The sequence below is a fragment of the Haplochromis burtoni genome, unplaced genomic scaffold (assembly GCF_018398535.1).
Source record: "Haplochromis burtoni strain Fernald_Lab_line unplaced genomic scaffold, NCSU_Asbu1 Contig_35, whole genome shotgun sequence".
Classification (NCBI taxonomy): domain Eukaryota; kingdom Metazoa; phylum Chordata; class Actinopteri; order Cichliformes; family Cichlidae; genus Haplochromis; species Haplochromis burtoni.
Window position 1 is genome coordinate 532,728 of NW_024582396.1, and position 27,502 is coordinate 560,229.

At 41.1% G+C, this 27,502-nt stretch overlaps 2 protein-coding genes across 3 annotated transcripts; both read right to left on the reverse strand.

The window, feature by feature from the left end:
• Positions 1 to 2,341: 2,341 nt before the first annotated feature.
• LOC102296644 (E3 ubiquitin/ISG15 ligase TRIM25) lies at positions 2,342 to 10,365 on the reverse strand. The gene is made up of 9 exons (XM_005919178.3): positions 9,653 to 10,365; positions 5,776 to 5,871; positions 5,429 to 5,662; positions 5,099 to 5,267; positions 4,378 to 4,443; positions 4,181 to 4,270; positions 3,498 to 3,638; positions 3,133 to 3,192; positions 2,342 to 3,037 (listed from the first exon to the last, which is right to left on the reverse strand). The coding sequence occupies exons 1-9, from the start codon at positions 10,247 to 10,249 to the stop codon at positions 2,496 to 2,498; spliced, it is 1,995 nt and encodes a 664-aa protein (XP_005919240.1). The 5' UTR covers positions 10,250 to 10,365; the 3' UTR covers positions 2,342 to 2,495.
• Positions 10,366 to 13,090: 2,725 nt separating this feature from the next.
• LOC102296955 (E3 ubiquitin/ISG15 ligase TRIM25) lies at positions 13,091 to 25,563 on the reverse strand. 2 transcript variants are annotated; one of them, XM_005919180.3, is made up of 11 exons: positions 25,440 to 25,563; positions 24,580 to 25,198; positions 22,190 to 22,285; positions 21,843 to 22,076; positions 19,706 to 19,874; positions 19,597 to 19,623; positions 19,207 to 19,275; positions 19,020 to 19,109; positions 17,026 to 17,163; positions 16,849 to 16,908; positions 13,091 to 16,765 (listed from the first exon to the last, which is right to left on the reverse strand). In XM_005919180.3, exons 2-11 carry the CDS (start codon positions 25,174 to 25,176, stop codon positions 16,233 to 16,235), a joined length of 2,013 nt encoding a protein of 670 aa, XP_005919242.1. In that variant the 5' UTR covers positions 25,177 to 25,198; positions 25,440 to 25,563; the 3' UTR covers positions 13,091 to 16,232. The 2 variants fall into 2 exon arrangements, with proteins under 2 accessions (XP_005919242.1, XP_005919241.1); XM_005919179.3 differs by lacking the exon at positions 19,597 to 19,623.
• Positions 25,564 to 27,502: the final 1,939 nt, after the last annotated feature.

Here is a 27,502-nt window from a genome sequence, read left to right on the forward strand (position 1 = left end):
CCGAGCGCACGTCAGAGCCAAATAATTTTTTTTATGAACACATTCTGATTCTCGCTGTGAGAAATAAATGAGTTATTTCTCATCCCTTTTTACACATTCAAAACATTTTTTAAAATGGAAAACGGTGAAAAAGTCTGTTCGAAGAGAGTCGTGTGCCCGCTTTAACCTAAAACGTACCCGCTCCTTATGCCACCTGTCCTTCTGAAAAGAAAGACATGTTTTTTTCTTGTCTTTTTTTTTTTTTACTAGTAATAATCACTGGTGAATTCAGAAGACATCTTTTTTAAACTAGAATAAATGAATTGTAGCAATAATTTACCAAATACACTTACTTACACTCTGATCCACAAGTATTTGGACAGTTACAGAGGTTGTGTGACTTTACCGCTGTATACAACTATAGTGGATTTTAAATGAAAAATAAATCAAGCTGTGACTGTAAATCCAGACGGTTTAGAACAAGATGAAAACCACTGGTTACACTAAGAAACTGGAACAACAGGTTAGGAAAAGTATGAAGAAGGGGAGACACAGCTCATGATCTGAAACAGACGACATCATCCGTCAAACATGGTGGAGGCAACATTATGGCACAGGCCTGTACGACTGTCAGTGGAGCTGGCTCGCTGTTAATAATGTGACTGCTGATAGAAGCCACAAGATGAATTGTGAGGTATACAGAGTTATACTCCCTGCTCAGATTCAGCCAAATGTTGTAAAAAGGAGTGGACCCTTTACACTGCAAATAGATAATAACCCAAAACATATGGGAAAAGCAACATTTGGTTATGCCAGCTGAGTGCTGGCAGGCACTGACTGCAAATGGTTTTCTTCCAAACATTAAAAAGCAATCTTGATAGTAAAAATCATGTTAGTTTGTCCAGTTATCACAGAGCCTCTAAAAATGGGTTTTATTGTATAAAAATAGGTCTAATTCCTAAACAGTTAATACCATTTTTAAACCTTTGCACTAAAGCTGAAACTCTGACAGAACAGAAATCAAGAAACATGGTGACCTGGAAACAGCAGTGAACACTTAGACACAAGGAGCACGCACAGCCAGGGAGACAACGACGTGACACAGCTGGATCTGAGTAACAGATCCAGCTGTGTGTCCAGCCCTTTGACTAACCCTCAAAATAAAACAGGAAGTAACACGCACATCGAGACCCAGAAAAGGACACATAAGCTTGACATTAGGAAAGGGGACTAACAGACATGGAAGCAAGTGACAGACTGGGGAGACAAGGGATGAGACGTGAAGGAAATGGAAACGGGTAAGGCAGACCGAAGACAGACATGACGGAGACACAGAGAGGGGGGAGTGAGGGACAAAACATGGGGACGAGACAAAGCTATGAAAGAAACCTAATAGCAAAACAAAACACCATGAAGTAAAAAATCTCAGAGACCCTCAAAAGACCAGACTGTACAAAGCTAAAGCTCAAATCATCTTCCTAATGCAAAAGAAAGAATAATGAATTTACACAAAACTCGAAACCCCTTTGCTTCAATCTTTATTCACACTATTTATTTATTATTTGACATGTTTCTATTATATAGCGAGGAGCAATCATAAGCATTTTAAAGAGTTTTATTGGAAAAGAAGTCAAATTTAAACAACAACACAGTATTTATAGTGTTACATGCACTGACCATACGATAAAACATCCTCGTGACTTCATAGATCTGGGAGCAATTTGGTGATGACCAGTGCATGATGGGTCACCGTGTCATAAGTGGTTCAAAGTGATCAAATCACCATTTTGGATTCAACACCAGATCTTAATCTGATGCAGAATCGATGACCAGTGCTTAAGAAGCAGGAGATTTTGACCAATATTAGCACATTACTACATGTTTTGCATGTGATCTGTAAGGTTTCATGGTTTTCCACTGATAGAGTTAATGGAGCCAACAAATGTGCCAGCCAAGACCTGCACCTGGATAAACAGCGAATAAGAAGGCTGTCTGGTAACAATGGATATAAATTATGCACAAAGCAGTTAATATTTTGTGGGCGATCGTGGCTCCAGAGTTGGGAGTTCGTCTTGTAATCGGAAGGTTGCCGGTTCGAGCCCCGGCTTGGACAGTCTCGGGCGTTGTGTACTTGGGCAAGACACTTCACCCGTTGCCTACTGGTGGTGGTCAGAGGGCCCGGTGGCGCCAGTGTCCGGCAGCCTCGCCTCTGTCAGTGCGCCCCAGGGTGGCTGTGGCTACAATGTAGCTGCCATCACCAGTGTGTGAATGTGTGGATGTGTAAAGCGCTTTGGGGTCCTTAGGGACTAGTAAAGCGCTATACAAATACAGGCCATTTATTTATTTTTGATAAACTGGATTATTAAAATAAATTACTTATTTTTTGTTTTTACTTCAGGAGGAAATATGGCTACAATAGCTTTTGGTTGCTTAGTAAACTGAAAAACTGAAAACTGAAACACCATAGGACACCTTTAATTATAGCAACAATCGCACCATCTGACTGTGTATAGTATTCATAGTTGCATTTTGCAAAAGGTAATGGAGGAGCCATTTGAGAAAATCCAGAAGGCTGGATAGATAGCCTCTAAAAATGCAGGGTAAGGGAACTTGATAGTGTGGAAGGGATACGCCCTCTCTGCCACGCGATAGAACGTAGCGGTGCCGGCCTCACAATCCAACAGCACGCCGACACGCTTTGGATTTGGATTAGCAAGCACGGTCTCGCTGCTGTTATGCCAGACTGACAGACCGACATCAAACCACTCAACGCACCAGGACTGGACGTTGCGGCCCAGTCGACTGGTGGGGCCTTTGCGGTCGATGCTGCTGTAAGCCAAGCCTATGCCAATGAAGTTAATGTTGGTCAGTCGCACTTCCCAGTAATGGCGTCCCGTAGAGAAACCCTTGGAGGCGAGCACCTGGGAGCAGACAGCAAAGCGTCCGGGGCAGTCGGGGTAGTTTATGTGCTCGTCTGACACGGAGGCCTTAGTGAAGTTCTCGGTCAGCACGATGCGTTTATGGGCGGTGCTTGGATCGAAAGTGAGTTCTGTGGCGTCTGAAAGGGATAAAAGGAAAGACCATTTTATTTTAAAAAAACAAACAGACACGGCTGCTGTTGCTGCATGAGGGGATGATGCCTGCTACACTTACATTTCAGAAGTTCACCTCTCTTTTCAGCTGTGCTTATGTCTGGGGGAATATCTGGAGCTTCTACAATTAAAGACAAAAAAGTAAATCATTTGTGTTGCCATATTGGAAAATGGACAGGGTTACTGTAAAACTGGAATTGTAGCTTGTGCCAAGTTGGGGTGTATTTACATGGTGATAGTGATGATTTTGTTTGCTTTCCACACAGCTGTCAGAGTTGCAATAAGTGAAATAAAGACATAGACCAAGTTTGTCATCAAGCTCCGAGATAACAGAAGATGAATGGCACCTGTTCTAAAGTCTGTTTTGTGGTGCTGGGATTACATTAGCAACTCAGCATACAGTGCTCAAATCTGATGTCTGTCTACCTGGTTTCTGATTAGGTTCAGCTGCAGGAGAACAGTCTCTGGGTTCCTCTTTCACTCCATACTCCAGCAGGTTTTCCATTGAACGGGCGTTTTTCTTAATTCCCATAATGCCAGTGGACTCATTAGGCTTTGTTTTGGTTTCTAGAAAGTAGAGAAAGCCAGTGAAGTATTTATAACACTGAATATGCATAAATCAGATCTAAACACTGGCAGGGAAGACCCGACATTCTCCATATTTATTATATAGGTTCATTATTACAGCTTCATCAGGACTGTGTGTGGAAAAACAGAGTTCATTACCAGTAAGAATTGACACAGATGTGACACAGGAGAAGATATGGCACTGAAACAATCCTTCACATCGTCACTGTGAACTGAGTCATAACAGATGTTTGCGCACAGCTGCACAAGCAGAGGAAAAAAGCTTTTTAAACCTTTCTTTGGGTTTATGCAGTTTTTATGTCCTGATGACATTAAAATTACAATAATGGATCTCTCCCAGTTTATTTTGTGCAGGGCTTTAAAATAGACTTGCTTCTAGAACCGACCACCACCAAAACGTTTGACTTGGATTCTGTATATGGTGTCATCCTCTATTAGAAGTCCTGGAAACAAACTGTCGAGGGACTGTGTGCCATCTATTGGTTCATTAAAAAAAATAATAAAAATCACATGTTCCTTACTTCGAGTTCTTTTCTTTTTGGCTGTTTGGGCTTGAGGACCTGGACTGTTGGACTCGCGGAGTCTGGGCTGAGCAGGAGAGCACTCCACTTCTGAAAAAGCATAAAAAAAAAAAAAGATTAGAAGCATTTTATTCTTTAATTTTTTAAATTTTTTATTTGTTGCATTTAAATGACTTTCTTTCCTGAGATGAACATACCCAACTCTGGCTGAGCTCCGGTACTTTCAGGTCTTGCTGGTCCTGAGACAGGAGCTGCAGTTTGACCTGTGGAGGGTAAACGGTTGCATTTAAACAGCACTTTACTTCTTGTTCGTGGGACTAGTGTACCCTGCCCAGTGTATGGTTACTGGGGCCCCACCTGGGAGGCAGCCCTGAGAGGGAGCTTGACAGAGAGTGGCTGCTGGCTGGGCCATTGGGCCTTTCCAGGTGCAGCCCAAAAAGCTACATGGGCCCACCCTCCTGAACCTGAGTGGTGTTCTGTTATTGGACCTCTTTGCAAATCACAGTTTGTCCATAACGAACACCATGTTTGAAAATATGGATGTCCTGAATGGACCATGTTTTGCACCTCCATAGTATTTGGCAAGGATGCCTGTTGGGTGAGGTGTTTTGGGCACGTCCCAGCAGGGGGAGGCCCCGAGGCAGACCCAGGACATGCTGAGGAGATTACATCTCTTGGCTGGCCTGGGAATGTCTGTGTCACCTGGATTAGCTGGAGGAGGTGACTGAGGAGAGGGAGGACTAGATTTCGGATCCTTGAAGAAAAAAAATCATAACCCTTTATCACAAAGTCTTCAATCTTTCCTTTGATTGCCAACATATTAAACATGACACAAACTCACCAAATTGCACCAGTGCAAGTGTTAATTTCTGCAACAAAATTTGAACAAAACCTGCTAATGCGTGCCTGCACACAGACCTGCTTTAAATAATAGTAATCTGGCCTCAGTGGGCTGTTTAAGCATCTCCATCAGAGTCTCCCTCAGGGCTGCCGCAAAGCTCTGCATCGCTATCATCTTCTTGGAGTCCAGATTGATTGGAGGCACTTTAGGCTCAATCTTTACAACTTTGGGCAATTCAAATGAAGCCTGTGAGGAACAAGAGACAGGGAACGCTGTTTATTGTGACATGTTTTTTAATCCCTAATTATTTATCTAGTACCATAAATGCTCTGTCTTGTTCTTCAGTTTAAGTTTTCCACCCTTTTCTTCTTTCCTGCTTCACATTCCTGTGATAATGTTTGTCTCACCTGCAGAAAAGCCATGGATTGGGATTGACTCAGCAGCCTGTTGATATCTTCTCTGGCTTTCCCCATCTTATTACAGTTTTCATCTAGCTTCTTCATGAGATCCCGAAGTTTCATCTGACCGAGCTCCAGCTCACGGTCCACCTCATTTTGGGCCTCACGTTCATCTTGAGTCAAGATGTCCCTCATCTGCTGATAGACAGCTGCGAGCGCCGTCTTTCTTTTGTTTGCTCCATCCTGGAGCAGAATAAATACAGACACAATAAAATATGAAAATAATGAGGTTTTATCAGTGCATTTACACATGTGTCTCTGATTAAATTATATGACAAGTAATCTATGGAAATTACCTTCAGCTTGCTCTGCATGGTATTTATTTGAAACACAACAGTTTCAGTCTTCTCTATTTTCTCATTCAGCAAACCCAACTTGTCTCTGAGGTCAGACTATAAGAACAGACACAGAACAGCTTCAGCGCACAAATTTCATACAGACACTGCTCAGTGGGCCTGCAGAAGATCGCAAGTAACACTTACATACTTGTTAAACTTCATTTACAATGAGATCAGTGTTATCTGTAGAAAGTGACGCCTTGAATAAAGACGTGTGTTTAGATGCTGAGGGGAAAAAAGATCCATTACCCTAAACTAGGAGTGTCAATGATACAACCTGAGGACTGAACTAGGCTTCAAAGAATCTGTTAAAAAGCTCTCCTGTCAGCCCACGCCTTACCTGCATGGGAGGAGCATGATCCCCACAGGGTCCAATAGAAATGATCCAGCAGTCAATCAGTGTTCATCTATAGTATGGAGGGTGTTGAGTGCCAAAATAATTTAATTAAATACATCATTAAGTGATTCATTGTTTCATTAAGTAATTAATATTGGAAATAAACAATTTAGTAAATATTTTAAATGAAATGAACATTGAATTAATTACGTACATATTTAATTAATTATTTCCTATTTTAATTCATTAATGACACATTTAATTAATTAATTTTGAAATCCATTAGGGGATAATATGCACCTGTCGATCACTGTGTTTGCTCTCCTGGACTTAACTCCAAAAACCTGGAAGGACTCTGTTCTCATATATTGCTATGTCCATTCCAAATAAAGATATAATTTAAAAAAAAATTATTTTGGTACTTGAGACCCTCCATAATGCTGGTTTGTGTGATAGCATTGCTTCACATGCTATATTTCTATGAATAAGCTGATTGTTGTTATTGTGTAAAGTTAGTGATTGCAAGAAAGTCTTATCTGTTGTAATTTAGTGTGATAACATGTGCACCTGTGCTGACAAGCTTTATGTTTCAGAGCGGCACTTGAGTGAATTCCTGGGTCCACTAGGGCCGTGCTGATCCACAAACAAGAGATTTAATACAAGTTAGCTCTGATTCTGTGTCTATCCTGCTCTTATCTGCTTCTATCCCATGGTTAACATTACATTTTATTGTGGTTTAACTGTAATACTTCCTCTGAAAGATGCTGAATTATTGAAAGAGATGTTTATATTATTTCCTACTTGAATCAGTTTCAGAACCACATTTCTACTTGCCAGCAAGGTTGTGTGCTTAATGTGTGGCAGCGATAAAGTTCTGCGATACAGTGACATCATCTCATGTCTCTGATCGGACATGAATACACGGGGACAGGATTGAACCACATTCCAGAGATAGTGGGCTATCGCGTCTGCTGTAACAGGATCCATTCTGACTGGTGGATGGATTTGCAAAGTGTAAAAGCTACTGAGAAGTAAAAAAAAACTTGTTCTTTTTACTGTTTTCTCAGCATGGAGCCCTTTGCTTATACCATCCCATGTCATAAGAGTCATTGCTTAAACTCTCAATCTTAGCCAGAAGTCTAAATTATGGTCAGTTTTGCAGCCATCTTACTGATAAAGACCCATGGCTTGCAATACTACACTAAGAGAAAACAATAAACCCAAGCAGCCGATCCAAGATATGCTTGAAGATGCGAGGACAATGAAGATAAGGAGATAATGAAGGTAGATGAGGTTAAATACCTGGGATCAGCCATCCAATGCAATAGACCGTGCACAAGTGAGGTGAAGAAGTGAGTGCATGAATGGTGGTTGAAGAGGAGAGTCAGGAGAGAATTTGTGATAAAAGGCAGTGAGACCTGCTATGATGTATTGTTTAGAGAAGGTTTGAACTGGCAAGAAGGCAAGAAGGCTGAGCTGGAGGCTGCAGACTTGGAGATAAAGAGTTTTACCTGGAGTGGCTGGACGGGATTAATATTAAGTGCATTGGAGAAACAGCTCAGGTCAAGTGGTTTGGAGTCAAAGTCAGAAAGATAAGGCTAAAAGATAACAAAGAGACGGCTGAGATGGTTTGGACATGTGCAGCGGAGGGATAGTGGACATATTGGACAAAGGATGCTAAATATGGAGATGCTGGCCAGGAGGAAGGGAAGATTCACTGATATAGTGAAGGAGGACATGCAGAGGGTTGGTGTGACAGAAGAGGACGCTAGAGATAGGGTGAGATGGAGGAAGATTATCTGCTGGGCATCCCCTTAAGGGAGCAGTCAAAAGAAGAAGTGGACTGTTCATCATTTTCTGTGCTTCCTTACACTGAAAAACTGTAAAAATCTGAGCTTATTGTTCTATATGTAATTATGTTTTTCTGGTTGGGCTCACTTGAGACCAAATGAAGCTGTCTAACCTAAAATGAGTCTGGCAAATATCCCATGTCTGTGATTTGCCTGTTGCCAAATAAAAATTATGATTGATGAGTTAGCGATAGTAGTAGTAGTAGGTAAACTTGAAAGGTTTAAACCTGACACTCACATTTTTGGCCCTGACGAATTGTTATGGTCTAATTAGTGGAGACTACCAGCTGGTTACATACTTCAAGGCTCTATTTTGGGTCCTGCCTTGTTTGCACTGTTCATGTTTCCACTGGGGTCTATTTTCTCGATACCTTCTTTCATTTCACTGTTTTGCAGATGACTTGCAGATCTATCTGCCTTTAAAAGCAGATACAGACTCACTTCAGCTATTATTATGCTGCCTTGATGATGTTAAACAACTTCTGTTATGTTTAATTTAAACAACAGAAGTTGTCATTTTTGGTAACTTCATTAATAAAAACACTGACAGTGCTCTGGGCCCTTTATCTTCCTAAGTCAAATGTAAAATGCAAAACCAAAATGTTTATGGTACCTAAACATTTTGGTTTTAACAGCCTTAGTTGTTGTTTTCATATTTTCCTGCATCATTGTTATGCATTTTATTTATTTTAGTGGCATTTTACATTGTTAAGCACTTTGTGCAGCATGGACTGTTGGTAATGTGCTACATGAATAAACTTGACCTTGACAAACAGTGCTGCAAGGATGAATTTAGAATTTTCTATACTAAGCTTGTCCTAGTTGGAAAGCAGTTGCACAGCCAATCACTACAGGCTTGGACCTGTTTAATGTATAAAAACTGCTCTTGTGTGAGGAGCGGTGTGTGAAAGTGACATTTTCTTCTATTATGTCAAATTATAATAGAAGCACATGACTGAGCACCACCTTAAGCTGACAACCAACAAGAGCAAATGGAAAGAAGAACAGCTCTACTCCACTGAACACTACGTCAGGGAGGGGTTCTACTGTTTATAGAGCCCTGCTTGCACTTTGAACACGTTGTTTGCTAAAAGCTGACAACGCAGTAGGGTGTGATCAACTGACTTACTCGTGGGGATTATGCAACAACTAAATGATTCATTCTGATTCATATGCAAGATTGTCATATTTTGACCATAAATAATAATAATAATAATAATAATAATAATAATAATAATAATAATAACCGTTTCCCATCATAAATATGTAAACCAGTATCATTGTAAAGTGTGTCCATTTCACTCTTTGGAGAGCTAATAAAATGTAAACGGTGGACCGGTATGTCTACTGTACGCTTTGACCTTATATCAGGAAGGATACTAAAACGTCGTACAAGGTAATTTCTGGCATTGGAATGTTGATTAGAGGAGCCATTGATTATGACCTGAGAAGGGGAAAGCTAAAGACAGGCCCCTCCTTTAATATGAAGTACAAGTCTAACCTAAATTTACTGGCTGCTAGCATTTGGACACATTTTAGAATTAACCATTAAGTTCCGATTTTCATTCATTGTGACCACAAACTGTACATAAAACTCTAATATTATCCTGAATATAAGGAACTGCCAGGTGAATACTAACAGACACACCTCTTTCAGGTTCCTCTGCTCCTCCGGACTTATGAAGGAGCATCCTTTGTGGATCTGTTGAAGGCAAAAGCTGCAGATCAGACGGTCATGCTGGCTGCAGAAGAACTCCTTCAGCTTGTGGTGGTCGGAGCAGATGCGCTCCAACAGGTCCCCGACAGGCTCGCTCAGGTGGTGGGGACGGAAAATGGGGTTTTCCCGGTGAGGGCGCAGGTGCTCCTCACAGTAAGACGCCATGCAGGTGAGGCAGGTCTTCGACGCCTCTGTTTCCATGCAGGTATCACAGCGAATGATCTCCTTTTTCTTCACTTGGCTCTCCTCTGCAGTCAGGTTGTCTTCGCTCTTGCTCGATCTCACTTTAAATGTCTCCACGACGGCGGTGAGGACCGTGTTTTTCTTCAGCTCGGGTCTGGTGGCGAACAGGGTCCGACACTGAGGGCAGCTGTACGACTCCTTCCATGTGGCGAGCAGGCAGTCCTGGCAGAAGTTGTGTCCGCAGGGGATGGTCACCGGACAGTCAAAGGTGCTCAGACAGATGCTGCAGGTCAGCTCATCCTCCAGACTCATGATAGAAAACTGAGACTCGTCCACTGCGGCCATGATGGGACTGACGCGAATGAAGCTGCGAGGCACAAACGAAACTTATCATTACAGCAGATAATCAACGAAGGCCAACCCTCTCTGGAAGTTAAACAACGGCAAACGCACTCGCACCAAAACTCAGAACTACGGAAGAGGATTAGGGCCACTGGAAAAAAAAAACAAAAAACAAAGAATTCTGACTTTTTTCTCTGAGAAAAAAAGTCAGAATTTTTTTTTTTCCAGTGGCCCTAATCCTCTTCCGTACTACGAGAACAGTCATTTTACTGCAGTAAAGTTCATGACGTTGCACATAAATAACCATAAATAACAATACTTGTTGTATTGTTTACAATGTGTGCAATCCGTGCTTATTGTGCCTTGGGGTTTACCGTAGTGGCAGTGGGGGGCGTGTATATTACGGAATTATTATGGAAGTGGACGTGTGTCATTATTATGTTTCCGGTAACAGGATTTATGACAAAGTCACCACAACATCTGCCTGAATATTTATTTTTTCATAAACACAGATTCAACCTGAACAATGAATAAATGAATAGACAGATATATTAATTTATTTGATATCCTGTTTTAGGGCGCTGTCAAAGAAATCAAACATTAGGAAAGAAAATGAAAGATTTTTATGTTTAATCATTTTTAACATTTGATTGAAAATGACATTATTTAATTTAATATATAAATACAAGGAACAGGCTATGAATGCATGCAGGGGTGGGGAACTCGAGGCCTCCAGGGCCTGTTTCCTGCAGGTTTTAGTTAACACCCTGGGTCAACACACCTGAATCAAGTGATTAGCTCATTACTAGGCCTCTGGAGAACTTTAAGACACGTTGAGAAATCATTTAAATCAGCTGTGTTGGATCAAGGACACATCTAAAACCTACTGGACACCGGCCCTGCATCACACGCTGAAAGACAGCCAGCTGAGTTTTAACTGATGACTTCTCCAGCTCTTTTATATCTTTATTTATGCAGTTTATTTTGCCTACATATTTAAAATCTTCCAGAATACTGCTGTGATAATAACCCCATTAGCGGAAAAAGCTTTGTTTAAATGACTAAAGAGATCATTAGTTATATTCATACAATCTTGGAGAAAAACTGGATGGTGGAAGGATGGGAAAACAAATATACTTCAGATGAGTACTTTTTAAAGTACCTTTAGTTGTTAACACACAGAGGCTTGAAGCCTGGAGAGGTGGAGGTATGCCCGGGAGTGGAGGGTGATGAAAGTTAGTAGTAGCAATACAGTATACATGTGTGTGAATGAGAGGGAGACAGATGTAACAATGAAGATGCAACGAGTCAAAATAGTGAAGGCGGATGAGTTTAAATACCTGGGGTAAACCATCTACAGCAGCAGATAGGCTATAAGAGGGGTGAGGACAGGGTGGAGTGGGAGGAGATGAGTGTCAGGGTGATTTGTATGAATGATAAAAGCAAGAATGAAAGGGAAGGTTTTAAATATGGTAGTGAGACCTGCAGTGATGGGTCTGGGCTGGAAACAGTGGCACTGACAAAAAAGATAAGCCGAAGGTGGCAGAGGTGAAGATGCTAAGATTTTAAGTTTGCGTGAGCACAACTGAAGGATTAGTAATTAATACATCAGCGAGACAGCTGAGGTTGAGTGTTTTGTAGTCAAAGTTAGAGAGATAAGCGTGTGTGTCAGAGGAAGGATAGTGTATATATTGGATAAAGGATGTTGGATATGGAGCTACCAGGCAGGTAAAGAATATATAACACAGGTTGAGAGTGTTTATAATGAATAACAGGATCAATTAAACAGCAGCTTAAATACATTTGAGAAGTATTCAAGGTGACAATAGACAAATAATAGTGTTTAATAATATTTATAAAGGTTAGTTATGAAAATCATGACAGGAAAGGGAAAGATTGTGTTATGACAAAGTGGATATCCAAACTGAAGATAATTCTGTCTAAATGTCTTAAAAATATTATTTAAAATTTGTAAAATTCACATTTATATACATTGTGCAAAAAAAAGCAGCTGTTGTCAGAACTTTGCCTTAATCAGCGCCATATAATCCACAGGCTGGCATCCATAACAGGGCAGCATTAATCAGCTGCTCTTCCTGGCAGCCTCAGGTCTTACATCTGAACTAGACATGAGATGTGGGCGGGTGATGTGATATGTGGCAGCAAAAGAGCAAAATTCTTTGACCTGCATCTTATTTGGCTTAAAGTGTCTTTAAAAGAAACAAAGCCATTTGAGAATCAGAAAAACCCTTTATTAGCAATATTCACTGGTTAACTTGCAATGCAGTTTTTGATTATGCAATATAGCAATTCAAGAGAATACAGCATGAACACCTTAAATATAATGTACTAACAAGCACTTTTTCAAAGACAGTAAGAGCACAAGACTGTTAACCACTGAAGCTTTACAGAAACACACGTACTGCTACACTTCTGTGTGATGCAAAGACTACAGTTAAGCTGACATTCACTAATTTACACAGAACAAATCATCACAGTCCTGGAGTCTGCTTAAACTCGAAAAGTACTACAGGAAGTTAAAAAAAAAAATGTTTTGATTAATTGTATACACCACTATTATGTGATTTCAACGTAAGGTAGTAAGAGTACACAGGAAAGGTATTGATAGTTTCTTAAACCCTTCTATGCTTTCTCCACTGTGATAAGCTGATTGCACCACACAGGATCAGATCCAGTACACCAATATCAGTGTACAACCTAAAATTATACTTAGTTTATGGATTGCACACCGTTTATGTGTGAACCTTTCCTCGCTTATCACTCAGTCTGAACAAAAGTGTCTTTTGAACCTTTTAAATATAGTAAAGTTTGTCGAACTTTGCCAAAAAGAACAAAGTTAGGAGCTGTGACTGAACCACAAACTTCACTGTTAAAGCACACCGAAGATGTTCAACACTTAGTCTCATTTCTATAAGATGCACGTCTGACTCTTAAAGTGATCACTATATTAAACACTTTAACACCTGGTGGACTGGAGTATGCCACATCAGGAAGAGAGTCGTTGTTCTTACAGGCCGGAGTAAACTTTGCTACAACAAATAATTTACCCCTTTGAAACTGTACGTTTTGCTACATTTCCTCCACCTTTTTAAAGCCAACTAACCATCAGAAAACCTTGTTTAGTATGCCTACCATAGGAAAACGTGTATAACATTTTATTTCTATGGGGCATCCCATGCAAGCATGATATCCCAAGATCAAATCCAGCCCAGGATTGATCAGCTGCAGATAATCTGTGACTCTTGCCATAAAACAACCCGAATACAAAAGAGGAGAGAGACTTTCAGAACATGATGAAAACAGAGGAAACATGGCTTCTGTTCCCCATCAGTTGAAAGAAGTGAGCATTTGGAGCTGGGTGATACAAGCTACAGCATAGATTCTCTTATGCTGATAAAATTTCCATGACATGTGCGGTGCTTGTGCACATTAAGCAGCCAATCATGTCACAGAAACATATTTTAGAAACTGACAAATGAAGTCACTCTAGCTTCATATCAATCTTCAGATGTCAGGTATTTACAAATAATTTCTTTGTTTACAGTTTGGACAGATTTGAGCATTTTTGTAACGTAACGCTGAGGCAAATCTTTAAAGTCACCACACATTGTTCATATCATGAAAAACCGCTGCATCACCCAGTCTTAGAACCTCAGTTCCCACACTCTAAAACAAAGTCTCCACATGCAGAATTGATATCGAAACACTACGCAAACATGTGCTTCACAGGTAGACTCCCTGCTTGATCCAGCTGTAGTCACATCTGTTCTACAGTGCACGATACATAACCTGCACAGGACACACACTGTATGTGTGTGTTCTGCAAGAACTGCAGAAAAAGCAGGAAATAAATAAACTCTCCGAAAAATAAAAACACCACAAGGAAACCCTGACACCATTGAAAGTGAAATTATTGTATACATTAAGAAAAAAAAATACATTTATATGGTTTTTATCTTTTGAGTTTAGGTCTGATGTTTTTTTCTATCCTGCTTTCATTCGACACCAAGACATTTCATTTTGACTTGATGCAGTTTTAAAAGCAAACTTTGTTTTTAAATACTTTTCCTAAAGTGACTTGAACACATATTTGCTTCACAGTCACTAGAAAAAACAGGATATAGTGCATTACCTGCGTTTTGAGACAAATTCATTTAAATGAATCAGCTGCTGAATATCACATCCAGCACAGATAACAAAAGTTAATAACATCAGATATGACATGCTATTAACTCTTGATACCCACTTCGGTTGTTTGCGTAACTCTGTCTACTAGTACTGTCAGACAGGACAGAAACCGCTGCCATATATTCCTCAGATCTTACAGACGTTATTAGCAGAAAGCACTACTAATCAGGACATTCACATTCTGCGTCTCAAATCGAGCATTTCTGTTCTCCCACTTGCCATTTTGAGATCGGCAAGTACAGCTACACGCATTGCACAGCAAGTATTTGGATGCACACGTGTAGCTGAACGTTTTATTACCCTCAAATACCACCAAGAAATTATCACTCAGTAGCAGGAGAGTGCATTGACAGCACTGATTGCAACAAGAATGCTTTGCTGCCTAACTTAGGCATTAACATTACGTGCTGTGGCAATGTCATCGTTATTGTAAACGGGTGGATGGTCATGGGGCGGTCAGAGGTTCAAAAAAGTTGGAAATGGCCCCAAGATTTGGCAACTAGAGCAACAGTTCTGCTTATCGTACATCAGGAATGTCAAACTCATTTCCCACTGTGGGCCACATACAGACCACTTTGATCTTAAGTGGGCTGAACCTGTGAAACTCCCAGTTCTGTCAGTATAAAGATGCAGTTTCAAAAGCACATCTCTTTTTCTACATCATAAGGAAGTCCTGCTGTAGCAAACACAAATCTGTCAGCATGTCTCTGGGCTTAAAATGAAAATTAATAAATGTGTATAATTACAGGAAGGCGCTCATTGCTCACTGCCCAGACTGTAATTATAAAACAGAATATTTTTGTTAATTCACAGAAAATGCGTTTTTTATGTTGACCCATTGTAAAAATAATCACATTTCTATAGTAGACAGTGACATTTCTACTCATGTCTGTCAGTTACCCATGTACTTTGATGTAGATGAATCGGCATGGGGAAGGTCTATACCCGCAGCAAAAGCTGTAAAACCTATGAAAATACAGTTAAGAGTCCAAAATGTTTGCCCTTCTTCACATTTTCCAAAGTGGGCCAGTTTGGAATCTTTGTTTGGGCGATCCTAGCCCACGGGCCTCATGTTTGACACCCCTGATGTACATGAAAAGCAGTAACAGAAATCTCTATGAGACAGTGATATTTAACCTGATCAAACGTCAATAAAGATGCTGATCAGTTGTGTAAAGACAACATTTTCCTCTTCAACAACAGCTGAACAAATAGTTCCCAGAGAGCAGCTATAATCGGTCCTGATGTGAAAAATATCGTGGTTCAACTTTTTGGTGTTTAAAACATTCAAAAATTATTGCTAACTAATTAATTTTTCTAATCAATCTTTTTTTGTTCCTCAATTTAAATACTTTTATATATTTTTATGTAGATTAAGTCTGTAATAACGAGCGATTGATTAAAGGTGCCCTGTGGAGCTTCTAACTACTGTCAGCACTGATGCATAGAATTTATGAGGCCTCAATTTAGTTTCATGGTTATTTACTGAACCAGTTCATGAATCCAACAAGCCAAAGAAATGCAGCGACCAACACCTACACATGCAGTTAAGTAGAAGGCAGCTTGTTAACCATAATAATTACCTTGTTAATTACATAATGCATTTTAATAAATTAGCTTTGCAAAATTTCTTTCCTGCACTTTTAGACCTTGGGACCTAAAAAAAGTAATGAATATTCTACAGTTACGTATAGTTACATAGTGACAATAAGTTACGTGTTTACAAGAAAACTCCACTGGGCACCTTTAACAAAGAGCCGACTGGCTGACTGCAAACTCATTGCTGCAGCTTGCACAAAGTAATGAAGGAGCCACTCGAGAAAATCCAGAAGGCTGGATAGACAGCCTGAGCGAAGGGGAACATGAAGGAGTGGAAGGGATACGCCCTGTCAGCCACGTTGTAGAATGTAGCAGTGCCGGCCTCGCAATCCAACAGCACGCCTACGCGCTTTGGATTTGGATTAGCAAGCACGGTCTCGCTGCTGTTATGCCAGACTGACAACTTGACATTAAACCACTCGACGCACCAGGACTGGGCGTTGCGGCCCAGTCGACTGGTGGGGCCTTTGCGGTCGATGCTGTTGTAAGCCAAGCCTATGCCAACGAAGTTACTGCTGCTCAGTCGCACTTCCCAGTAATGGCGCCCTGTAGAGAAACCCTTGGAGGCGAGCACCTGGGAGCAGACAGCAAAGCGTTCGGGGCAGTCGGGGTAGTTTATGTGATCGTCTGACACCGAGGCCTTAGTGAAGTTCTCAGTCAGCGCGATGCGTTTATGGGCGGTCCTTGGATTGAAGGTGAGTACTGTGCCATCTGGAACGGACAAAAAGAAAGATCATTTCACAACAGCCACAGCTGCTGTTACCACATGATGGAAAGACACCTGCTACACTTACATTTCAGTAGTTCACTTCTCTTTTCAGCTGTGCTTATGTCTGGGGGAATATCTGTAGTTTCTACAATTAAAGACAAATGCGATTAGATCTCAAACAACAGGAACAGGCTCCCATAAACTAGTCCATTTCTGAGCTTTAAGCAAGGTTTAGCATAAAACGCAAAAATCTGACGTTTACCTGGTTTCTGTTTAGGTTCAGCTGCAGGAGTACGGCCTCTGGGTTTCCCTCCAAACTCCAACAGGTTTTCCATTGAACGGCCAGTAATTTTATCACCCATACCGTCCCCAGTGGTCTGAGGATTTTTTGGTTTGGGTTCTAGAAAAACAAGAGAAGTAGTTATAAAATTAAATGTGCATATATCAGATTTAAGAGACAAACTCTTAAACGAAAGAGCGGCATGGACCTCAAATTTGTGGGAGGATTTTTGTAACAGCAACGACGGTCTTTTGTCCCCCCTCAAACCAGGAAGCAAGTGAGCCATTTGTGCCGTTTCACCCATGTAAACAGTGATATCAGGCATATCTGCTTTTTATTGTAGTAATGATATAGGAAAGCATATTTTGCCTCAGCTTTCTGTTTGCTCAGTGGGTGAGTCAGACATCAGCATTCTGAAATGAGCCACTAATGAAGCTGCAGACAGCTGCATGTGCACAGTAGAAAGTACAAATATTAAATTACAAGTATAAATATTTTTAAAGGCTTTTTTTTAAAATCAGAAATGAATGATGATTCCAAATATGTGGGAGTTTGTTTTTTTTATCCTGTTGACTAACAAATTTACAGTATGGAACTGCTCCCATTCATTTAGAGAGGAGCTTCAAATTAAGCGCAGTACAAATGTGAAGCAAACATGTAGAACAGCCATTCCCAAAGTCAAGAGTTCTGCAGCCAACTTAAACAAGAAAATCCCATCTTTCCCACTCAATCTAAATTTTCACTCTGATCAAAATACAAGATAAAGAGATCCATCCATCATTCGCTTATCCTTTACAGCGTTGCTGGAGCCTATCCCAGCTGTCACAGGGCGAGAGGCAGGGTACACCCTGGACAGGTCGCCAGTCTGTCGCAGGGCCAACACACAGAGACAGACAACCAGTCGCGCTCACAATCACTCTGACATTCACACATATGGGCAATTTAGATTAATCAATTAATCTATCCCCGCAAACTGCGTGTCTTTAATGGCGTCCCCGGAGTACCACGCAAACACGGGGAGAACATGCGAACTCTACACAGAAATACCCCAGCCTGACGGTGGAATTTAACTCAGGACCTTCTTGCTGTGCGGCAACAGTGCTAACCACTGTTCCACCGTGCTGCCCCAAGATAAGATAATGCTAAATATAGATAAAGAGGTGTATTTACTAAAAAATGCTATTAAAAAAACCCAATAACCATAAACAACACAGGCTGTTGGCTATAAATTGATAATGCCACGCAGTCATACGCAAAGTGTAAAGGTCAATGTGCAACCCAAGTGCCACTGGGTCACACAATACATTTTCTAATGTAATGGGATTACATTTTCTTGCAGCCCACCAGGGGGTCCCAGCCCACATTCTGGGAATCACTGATGTAGAGGAATACTTCTTTAATGGCTGTTGCCTGACCCATACCAGAAACCCATTTCTGTGCAATAAAACTGCTTCTTCCTGTCATTGCCTTTCACAATAAGAGACTTTGACAGCCCTCTGTGCTGACTGCAAATCACAGAAGTCAAAACAAATTATAACAGAATTTAGGATTACAATAAAATCTATTTTTAGTCTTATTAGATATGAATAACATTTATAGACATTTTGCTGGTTTTTGAGTTGCTGTGCCAATTAAATGGAAAATGACATTTTTCCTTATCAAACACTACAAATATTGACTGATTTCATGAAGTGAATTAACTAAATTCTTTGAACTAGGAGTTAAATTACAAATAATGCATGAATATAAAATGTCTGAATAATTTATCATTATTGGTGGTATTGTACAAGTCACATCAGTAAATGCAGAGGCTAAAGTCATTTCCTGTACACCTGTAGTTCATTAAAAAAAACTGCATGACCATACAACTAAAATAATGAAAAATCTCCACAAACATATCGTTATGTGCTCAGTATCAACAATACAGTTCAACCACAAGACGGCAACACAAAACGAAAATTAAAGCCGTTTCATACTTGGAGTCTTTTTCTTCTGGGCTGTTTTGGCCTGAGGACCTGGACTGTGAGACCTGGGGAGTTTAAGGTGACCTGGACTGGACTCCCCCTCTGAAGAAGCAGTAAATAAAAGAACAGACATTTATGCTTGACCTGTTCTAAAAATCTTGTTTTATAAACCTGGTACTGGACAGATGAATTGACTTACCATATTCCAATAAATTTCCGGAGCCCAGTGGAGACCCCACTGTAGACCACAGTGTAGTGTAGGCTGAACCTGATTTTTCAATGAAAGCATGAACATGAGTCATTACAGTATTGACTCTTTATCAACACTTAATGTATTCAACCTCGACCACAGAACGCGGTATCAATTTGAGTATTTTCAAAATATACTGTTCAGAAAAAATTAAGGGAACACTTGAACAATCCTAACTGACATGATAGTTGGTGTGATTTTTATCCTGCTCTCAGTAAAGATGTTCAACTTGAATTTTTCCTTCAACAAGATCCGATACACGATTTGAGTGTTCCCTTAAATTTTTGAGCAGTTTGATTGGAATCTTGTTTTCATTGATCCCCACATGAAACAACTCACCAGCTGCCAAAATATCAGGGTTAACTTCTGCAACAAAATTGGACACTATCTTCACTAAACTTTCTCAATGAACCTTAAAACGTCAGACAAAATGTGTCCATGCACTCACCTGGTGTATTTAATGGTAGTCGGCTCTCGACGGGCTGTTTGAAGATCTCTGTCAGATGCTGCTTCAGGGCAGCAGCAAAGGCCTGTGATGCCAAAACCTTCTTGGAGTCCAGGCTGATTTTAGGGGAGTAAGGCTCAAAGTTAATAGCTTGGGGGAGGTTAAATGGTGCCTGAGAAGAGAGGAACACAGTGTTGTACGCTCAGTGAAGATAATCATATCCCCTTTTACAAAATGTAATGAACTACTATGTGATGTAATACATTTATAATAAACAAACAGATCTATGTGTACATGTGTGGGGTTTTTGTGATGGTTGTGTTAAAATATTCCTCTAACACAACCATCATAAAAATCAGAAATCACATCTCTGTTAGAGATTTCTATTTCAATAGAACAACAATTGTTTAGAATTAAATTATATTTGACTTATATAGCACCAAATCCAAAATACAGTTGACTCATGGATCTTTATGTTGTAACATAAAGACCCTACAATAATACAGAGAAACCCACAACAATCAAACGACCCCCTATGAGCAGGTGGTGACAGTGGGAAGGAAAAACTCCCTTTTAACAGGAACCTCCAGCAGAACCAGGCTCAGGTGGGGGCAGCCATCATCCCCAAACAATACTATTTACATGCAATATATTGATTAGACGTTGCTGACAATGCCTAGCAAGCAGAGACTCCTCTGACTTTTAACGAGTTTGTTTCTAAATGCTTTACTGCTGATTGTATGACCTCATTTGCTAGTTTCGAGTCTCGCTGAATAAAACATATATAGGGAGTGGTTTATTTATATAGCACCAGATCACAAAAACATTTGCTTCAATGTGCTTTATATTGTAAGGTTGGGACACTAAAATAAAGCAGAGAAAACTCCAACAACTCTGTGACTGTGGGAAAGTAAAACTCCCTTTTAACAGGAAGAACCCTACACCAGAAGCAGGCTCAAGGAGGGGCAACTATGTGCCCTGACTGGTTGGGGCTTTTATCATTTTGGGTGGTTACATTTCTGTGAGTATATTAGGTGTATATGGTTGTTTTTGGTTGGAACAGCAGAGAGACGTAAGCCAAATACTCTCCTGTTTACAGTTAGTTGCCCCTCAAGTTTAAATGGTCTGCTGCCGACTCTGAACTTAAGCCCAGTCACCTAGGCTTTGTACCCAAACCTAGCTTAAAAAACTCAATTATGTGACCCAAATGTTTAACCTGACCTTCAACAGGTTGGGTTTGGTGTCCAACCCGAACCAACAATGGCATTTAAAGCCAACCCAACAGCTTGACCTAACCCTAACTTCTTGTTTAAAGTGTCTATCCATAACAGATGTTGGGTGTGCTGCTACCCAACATTTAAAACACTACCTCATTTAAAACTGACCTAGCCCCATAAGCCCGACAGATCTGTGGCTTAAAGGTCGTAAGTGCCGTTTAGGGAGCTCAAGGAGCCTGAAATATTCTAACATGTTTAGGAAAAACAGAAAAAACAACTATCAAAGCTTTTCATAATAAAGGCAATGGTTGGTTCTCCAAAACAGAGGGGAAGTGATTAGAGTTATGATAGCCAAGGAATTCTTCTTTGAATTTTTGCTATTTTTTTGGGGTCATAGGGAAACAGTCAACTTTTTTTTTTAAATTCCCATTTGATACATTTCACCCATTTTGAAGCAATAAAACTCAAACATCAAGGTCCAAGGTTCTGAAATGTGGTTTGCTTGACATTTTAGATTCGAGACACACCGACTATGAAATTCTTGGCCAACATCACCATGGACCTTATTCGTTACCCCCTCTGTTCCTTGGAAACAAAAGCCATTCGTCATCAAAGTAAGTGGGGTGTTTGAAATTCTTCCAGCAATTTTCCACACAGAACATTTAACTAGTAGAGAGCCAGACCCTGATATCAGTCTACGATTGAAAGGGCCAAGGTGGTATTCTTATACTTTGCCAAGCAAAATGAACATGCTGTTCACTTTGTAAATTACAGCTCACACTGCAGGAAGGGGAAAGGCAACATGAGGGTGCGGCTGCTTTTATCGTGATTCAAGTTTTAGAACCTTTACTCACTTTTTAATCATGCGTTAGTATGTTATCATTACTAGCAGCTGTATGAATTAAGAATCACAGACGTCCCACCTGCAGGAAGGCCTGGGTTTGAGAGCGACTCAGCAGGCTGTGGATTTCTTCTTTAGCTTTCGTCATGTTGTCAATGTTGTCACCAAACTTCTTCATAAGAACTCTGAGTTTGGTCTGACCAGTTTCCACCTCTCGGTCCACTGCGTTCAGAGCTTCGCGCTCATCTTGGACCAACATCTCCTTCATCTGCTGATACTCAGCTGTCAAAGCTCTCTTCCTGCTGGTTGCCAAGTCCTGGAGGACAGGAGTGAGAAAACATTCATAACTGGATCAGCAAAGAAATAATTCAAAGTAATACAAAATGTTCCTTTAGCCTCGTCTTTGTTTTTGCTTATGAGAAGTCTTACCTTTAGCTTGTTCTGCATGTCCTTCATTTCAAATATGATGGTCTCATTTTTCACAATCTTCCCATCCAGCAAACCCAAATTGCTCCTCAGGTCAGACTGCAAAGAGGGAAACATGATACAGTCACTTTAGCCCTGTCTCTTTACAAAAAAAAAAAAAAAAAAGAAAAAGATTGTTGGCATAAGTGATAACTTTGGCCGTAACCTTGGCTTTCTGGCTTCACAATGAGGGTAAACTCCTAAATGGATGCTATGGTTATACTCAGGTTATCAAGTCTCTCTTTTCATAATTCAGATATTCTAATGACAGCATAACCAATATCGAAAGATAACAGACGTGCAACCCAAAATTTTAAAGCTGTGAGCAGCTAAAAAGGAATTCCACTCATTCATATTTTAAAGCAGTTCTCAAACTGTGAGACACCTGCCAGTATTAGGCTGCGTTCACACTGCAGGCGAAAGCGCATCAAATCAGATTTTTTTGACCCTATGCGACCCATATCCGATCATGGTGTGACAGTGTGAACGGCACAAATACGATATTTTCAAATCCGATCTGGGTCACTTTCGTATGTGGTACTGAATCAGATACATATCTGATGTTTTAGAAAGCGACCGCTGTTTGAACGGTCATGTCGCATTAAATTCGTCTTTTACGTCACCGACACAAGACAGACGCCAATTACCAGCGCCAGAGAAGACATCGCGAACACTTCCTGGCCATCCAGTGAAACTGTTGGGAAGACAACGTGAACATTTTATTTGTACTGTATAATCTGCAGATTCTGACAGAAATCTGCAGCTATCCTTTGAAGCACCGCTCCTCTAAAACAGCAATAAGGATCATTATTAGGTTATTTACATTATTATGTAAATAACAAAATAACTTAAAGCAAAAATTGGGAAACATGAAGTCCGAAGTCTTTATATTAAGGGCCATCAGTCAAACAATACTCTTTGCTCTGGGTCTAAACAGAGCGCCTTGTGTGTGAAGTCTTCTTTTGCGCATGCGGGCCGCTTTGAGCGTTCACACTAGAGCGCGTTTGCTGTCGCATTTTAGTTGTAGTGTGAACAAGCAGACAAAAAAAAAATAAAAATTTAATAATAATAATAATAATAATAATAATAATAATAATAATAATCGGATTTGATCAAAAAAATCGGAATTGAGCATCAAGACCTGCAGTGTGAACGTAGCCTTAGTTTCTGCATCTGCAGTTGTGCAAGGACTACTAAGGTTCATCAATTTTGTCTCTTAGGTAAACGTAAGGCTCTGTGCAAACACCTGTGTTTCTGTGAAATGCCACACTATGATGTAGCAATTATGTATGGATCCTTCTGAGCCTCCGAACGGACATTCAAAACGTAGGAATGACTACTCGACCTCATCAGGTTGTAGTGTGCGGTTTGTAGGTCCTATACTATTTGAGGATCTGCGTGGGTGAATGCAAAGATCTGTTCTGAGTTGTCCACAAGGCACTGCTACAACTGAGTTAAAAGATGGACGTAGCTTCCATGTCTGAAAAGTAAAGGCCATGTCTAATATCTCTTTTCCATTAGAACCTACTCGCCTCGACTCAACTTTACTCTACTTGATTTCAGTCGTTTTCCATTACAACTGAGTACCAAGCTGAAGCTTACTTCAGCTCAGTACACATTTTACTGGTCACTGGTCTAAATTGCTAGTTTGAGCTCTTAATGAATAAAATATGATGCTCATTTTGTGAATTATGGTCCTATTTGCAGTCAGAAAGGAGGATGAATCAGGCTAGGCATATGTTATTCAATAATCATCCGTGTTTCAGTTTCTTATCTAGATCTGTGACATCTGGAAAACTACACAGCTTGAGGCTTTGCAGGACTCTTATAAATAGTGGGAGATGTCATGATAGCTACATCCATAGACTGTATCCAGGTACTGGATAAAAGTCCAGTCTATTGCAGCTCCTAGACTGTGGAACAACCTCCCGATTGCCATTTGCTCTTCTGAGACTGTTCAGTCTTTTAAATCTCGTTTAAAGACCCATCTTTTTACTCTGGCTCTGACGTAAAATAGTTTGATTATCATTTGGTTGGTTTCTATGTTTGTCTCGTATTGTTTGGTAATTTTGTCTTATTTTATTTATTTCCTAACTTGTGACGCACTTTGATCAAAACTGTTGTTTTTAAATGTGCTATATAAATAAATTTTGATTGATGGATTGAAAAGTGGAACTGGAACAACTACTCATCCATGGCATCTACCACTTTTCTCAAGTACGTGAAACTCAGGCTAGCCATCCTGATGAAAATACAGAAACTAAGACATAATTATGTTTTAAAAGGAAAATAAACCCATCTTTGTTTAGGAGTGGCTCTTTAAACTTCTCAGGTGAATACTGACAAACACACACCTCTTTCCGGCTCCTTTGTTCATCAGGGGTTGTGAAGGAACATCCTTTGTGGACCTGCTGGAGGCAGAAGCTGCAGATTGGCCGATCATGCTGGGTGCAGAAGAGCTCCATCAGCTTGTGGTGGTCGGGGCAGATGCGCTCCAACAGGTCCCCGACAGGCTCGCTCAAGCTGTGCAGACGGAAAATAGGATTTTCCCGGTGAGGGCGCAGGTGCTCCTCACAGTAAGACGCCATGCAGGTGAGGCAGGTCTTCGACGCCTCTGCTTCCATGCAGGTATCACAGCGGAGGATCTCCTTTTTCTTCACTTGGCTCTCCTCTACAGTCAGGTTGGGTTCGTTCTTGCTCGATCTCACTTTAAAGGTCTCCACGACGGCGGTGAGGACCGTGTTTTTCTTCAGCTCAGGTCTGGTGGCGAACACGGTCCGACACTGAGGGCAGCTGTACGACTCCTCCCAGCTGGCGAGCAGGCAGTCCTGGCAGAAGTTGTGTCCGCAGGGGATGGTCACCGGACAGTCAAAGGTGCTCAGACAGATGCTGCAGGTCAGCTCATCCTCCAGACTCATGATAGAAAACTGAGACTCGTCCACTGCGGCCATGATGGGACTGATGTGAGTGAGCCTGTGAGGCAGAAACGAAACTGACTTGAGGAGGCGGAAAACGAAAGTAAAATTTTTCGCGTTATTTCCTTGAACTTAATATTCGATACATTCGGTAAATTTTGTTTTTAAAAGAATAAAAATCCGCTAATGTAACATATAAACCACCCTGCTATAATATATTTGAATATAAAGCGCGACACGTTTTTACATAAATCACAAAATTAAAGTCGCTTAAATATATTCGGACTATCCGTCATTACCTGGATTCGTTTGGGTGTGCAGCACGCAGTCCAAATGGATAAACAACTTCGGACTTTACGCTGCCGTGTTGTACGCAGTTCACAGCTCCTGCGGAAGTCACTCCTCCCACCCTGTAACCCTGTACGTGTGACTCAAAAGCGCACTTGCGCACACGCAGTGGACCACAGGCAGAAACCAGTTACATAATCTCTACCTGAAACCAAACTAACACGCACGAGGGAAGCGCGTGACAGATCACAAGCAAACAGGGATAATGACAAAAGAACGGAAGGAGGAAAGCTTCTCCCTGTTTTTGTGTACAGTCATCATTGTTTAGACTTTTAGTAGCATCCGCTGTGTCAGCACCATCAGTGATCCGGTTTATCCACAAAGTCATTTTGTGCAAAAATGAATTCAATATTTTACCTGAAGCTAAGTTGATCATATAAATTGAATAACTGCTACACATTAAATAGAATTTCTGTGTTTTATTTATTAGCGCTGTTTAAAGCAATCGTTCTGATTTGAGTCATATGACAAGGATGCCATCAGGGCTGGACTGAGACAAAAAATAAAAAATAAAAATCGGCCGTGGCATTTTTGGTCCAGGCGGCCAAATAACTGGTATTGAAACAGGTTTAAATCAGGTTGGTACAGTTGTTGTTGGGTTAGTCATGCAGCACGTGACAATAATTAAAAGTACACTTTAGCTTTTCACCAAAGTAGCCATTCATTTTGCCTGAATCCTGTTAATCTCTCCCTCCATCTAATTTCTCACCACGTTCATTTCAGCTTCCTCAGTCGCTTCCTTATTTCTCCGCAGCTGATGCAGCAGTCCTTAATTTTACACATTTGCTGCATTTATTTTTGGTTTTTTATCTTGTTTTCTCTCAGCCTACTACTCCACCTTTTGGCCACTTTCGTGCTTAACTTTTTCTACACGGCGCACACTAGCGGACAGCGAAGGGAGGGGAGAGACCCCTCACAACACTTGAGGGGCTTTTAAGAGGTTTGATTGGGCAATCTAGTGTCAGTAATGAAAACGAATGAATGGGCCACTGTCAGCGTGTAAGGTGCGCAGAGGCACTTCAGGCCAGTCCCATCGGCCACAAAGTGCGTCGGACCACCGACGTGGCCAGTGGTATACCAGGTTACCATCCAGGTGGAGGGCAGCAACCCCTCCTCCCTCCCTGACGACCTCAACGCGTTCTACACCAGGTTTGAGACTGAGAACATGGCCCAGCTTGAGGAGTTCAGATCCTCACTCAAACCTGGCAGCTCTGCACTCACCTTCAGGACTGAAGATGTGGTGAGAGCCCTCAGGAGGACCAGGGAGAAGAGCTCACTCGGCCCTGACAACATCAGCAGTCGAGTTCTGAGGCACTGTGCAGGGCAACTAGGAAGTGTGTTCTGGACTCTATTTCAACACTCAATTGACAGTCACACCGTCCCCCAGCTGTGGAAACACTCCACAGTCACCCCCATCCCCAAAAGAAACAACCCAAAAGTCTCTGAATAATCTCCGTCCAGTGGCCCTCATCTCCCTGATGATGAAGGCCATGGAGAAGATCATAAAACAGCACATCGTAAGAGCAATTGACCCCCTGATGGACCCACTCCAGTTTGCTTACCGTGCACGCAGAGGTGTCAATGATGCCAAAATCTTCATCTTGGACTCCATCCACAAACATCTGGAGCTCCCTGACTCCTCTGCCAGACTTCTGTTTGCTGATTTCTCATCAGCGTTCAACACTCTGCAGCCTCATATCCTGGCCACTAAGCTTTCCACCCGATTTCACCTGGACGATCAGCTAATCCTGTGGATTTTGGACTTTTTGACCAACAGGACTCAGAAAGTTCAGGTCAACAAGTCTCTTTCTGGTCTCTGTTCTACCTGCACTGGCTCCCCCCAGAGCTGTGAGCTCTCTCCCCTGCTCTTCATCCCCTACACCGATGACTGCAGATCCACACAGCCCAACTGTCACCTGGTGAAATATGCTGACGACACAGTTCTCCTGTCACTGCTGTCAGGCCCCTCACAACACCATGGGCCCGCTCTGCAGGAGTTTGTACAGTGGTGTGA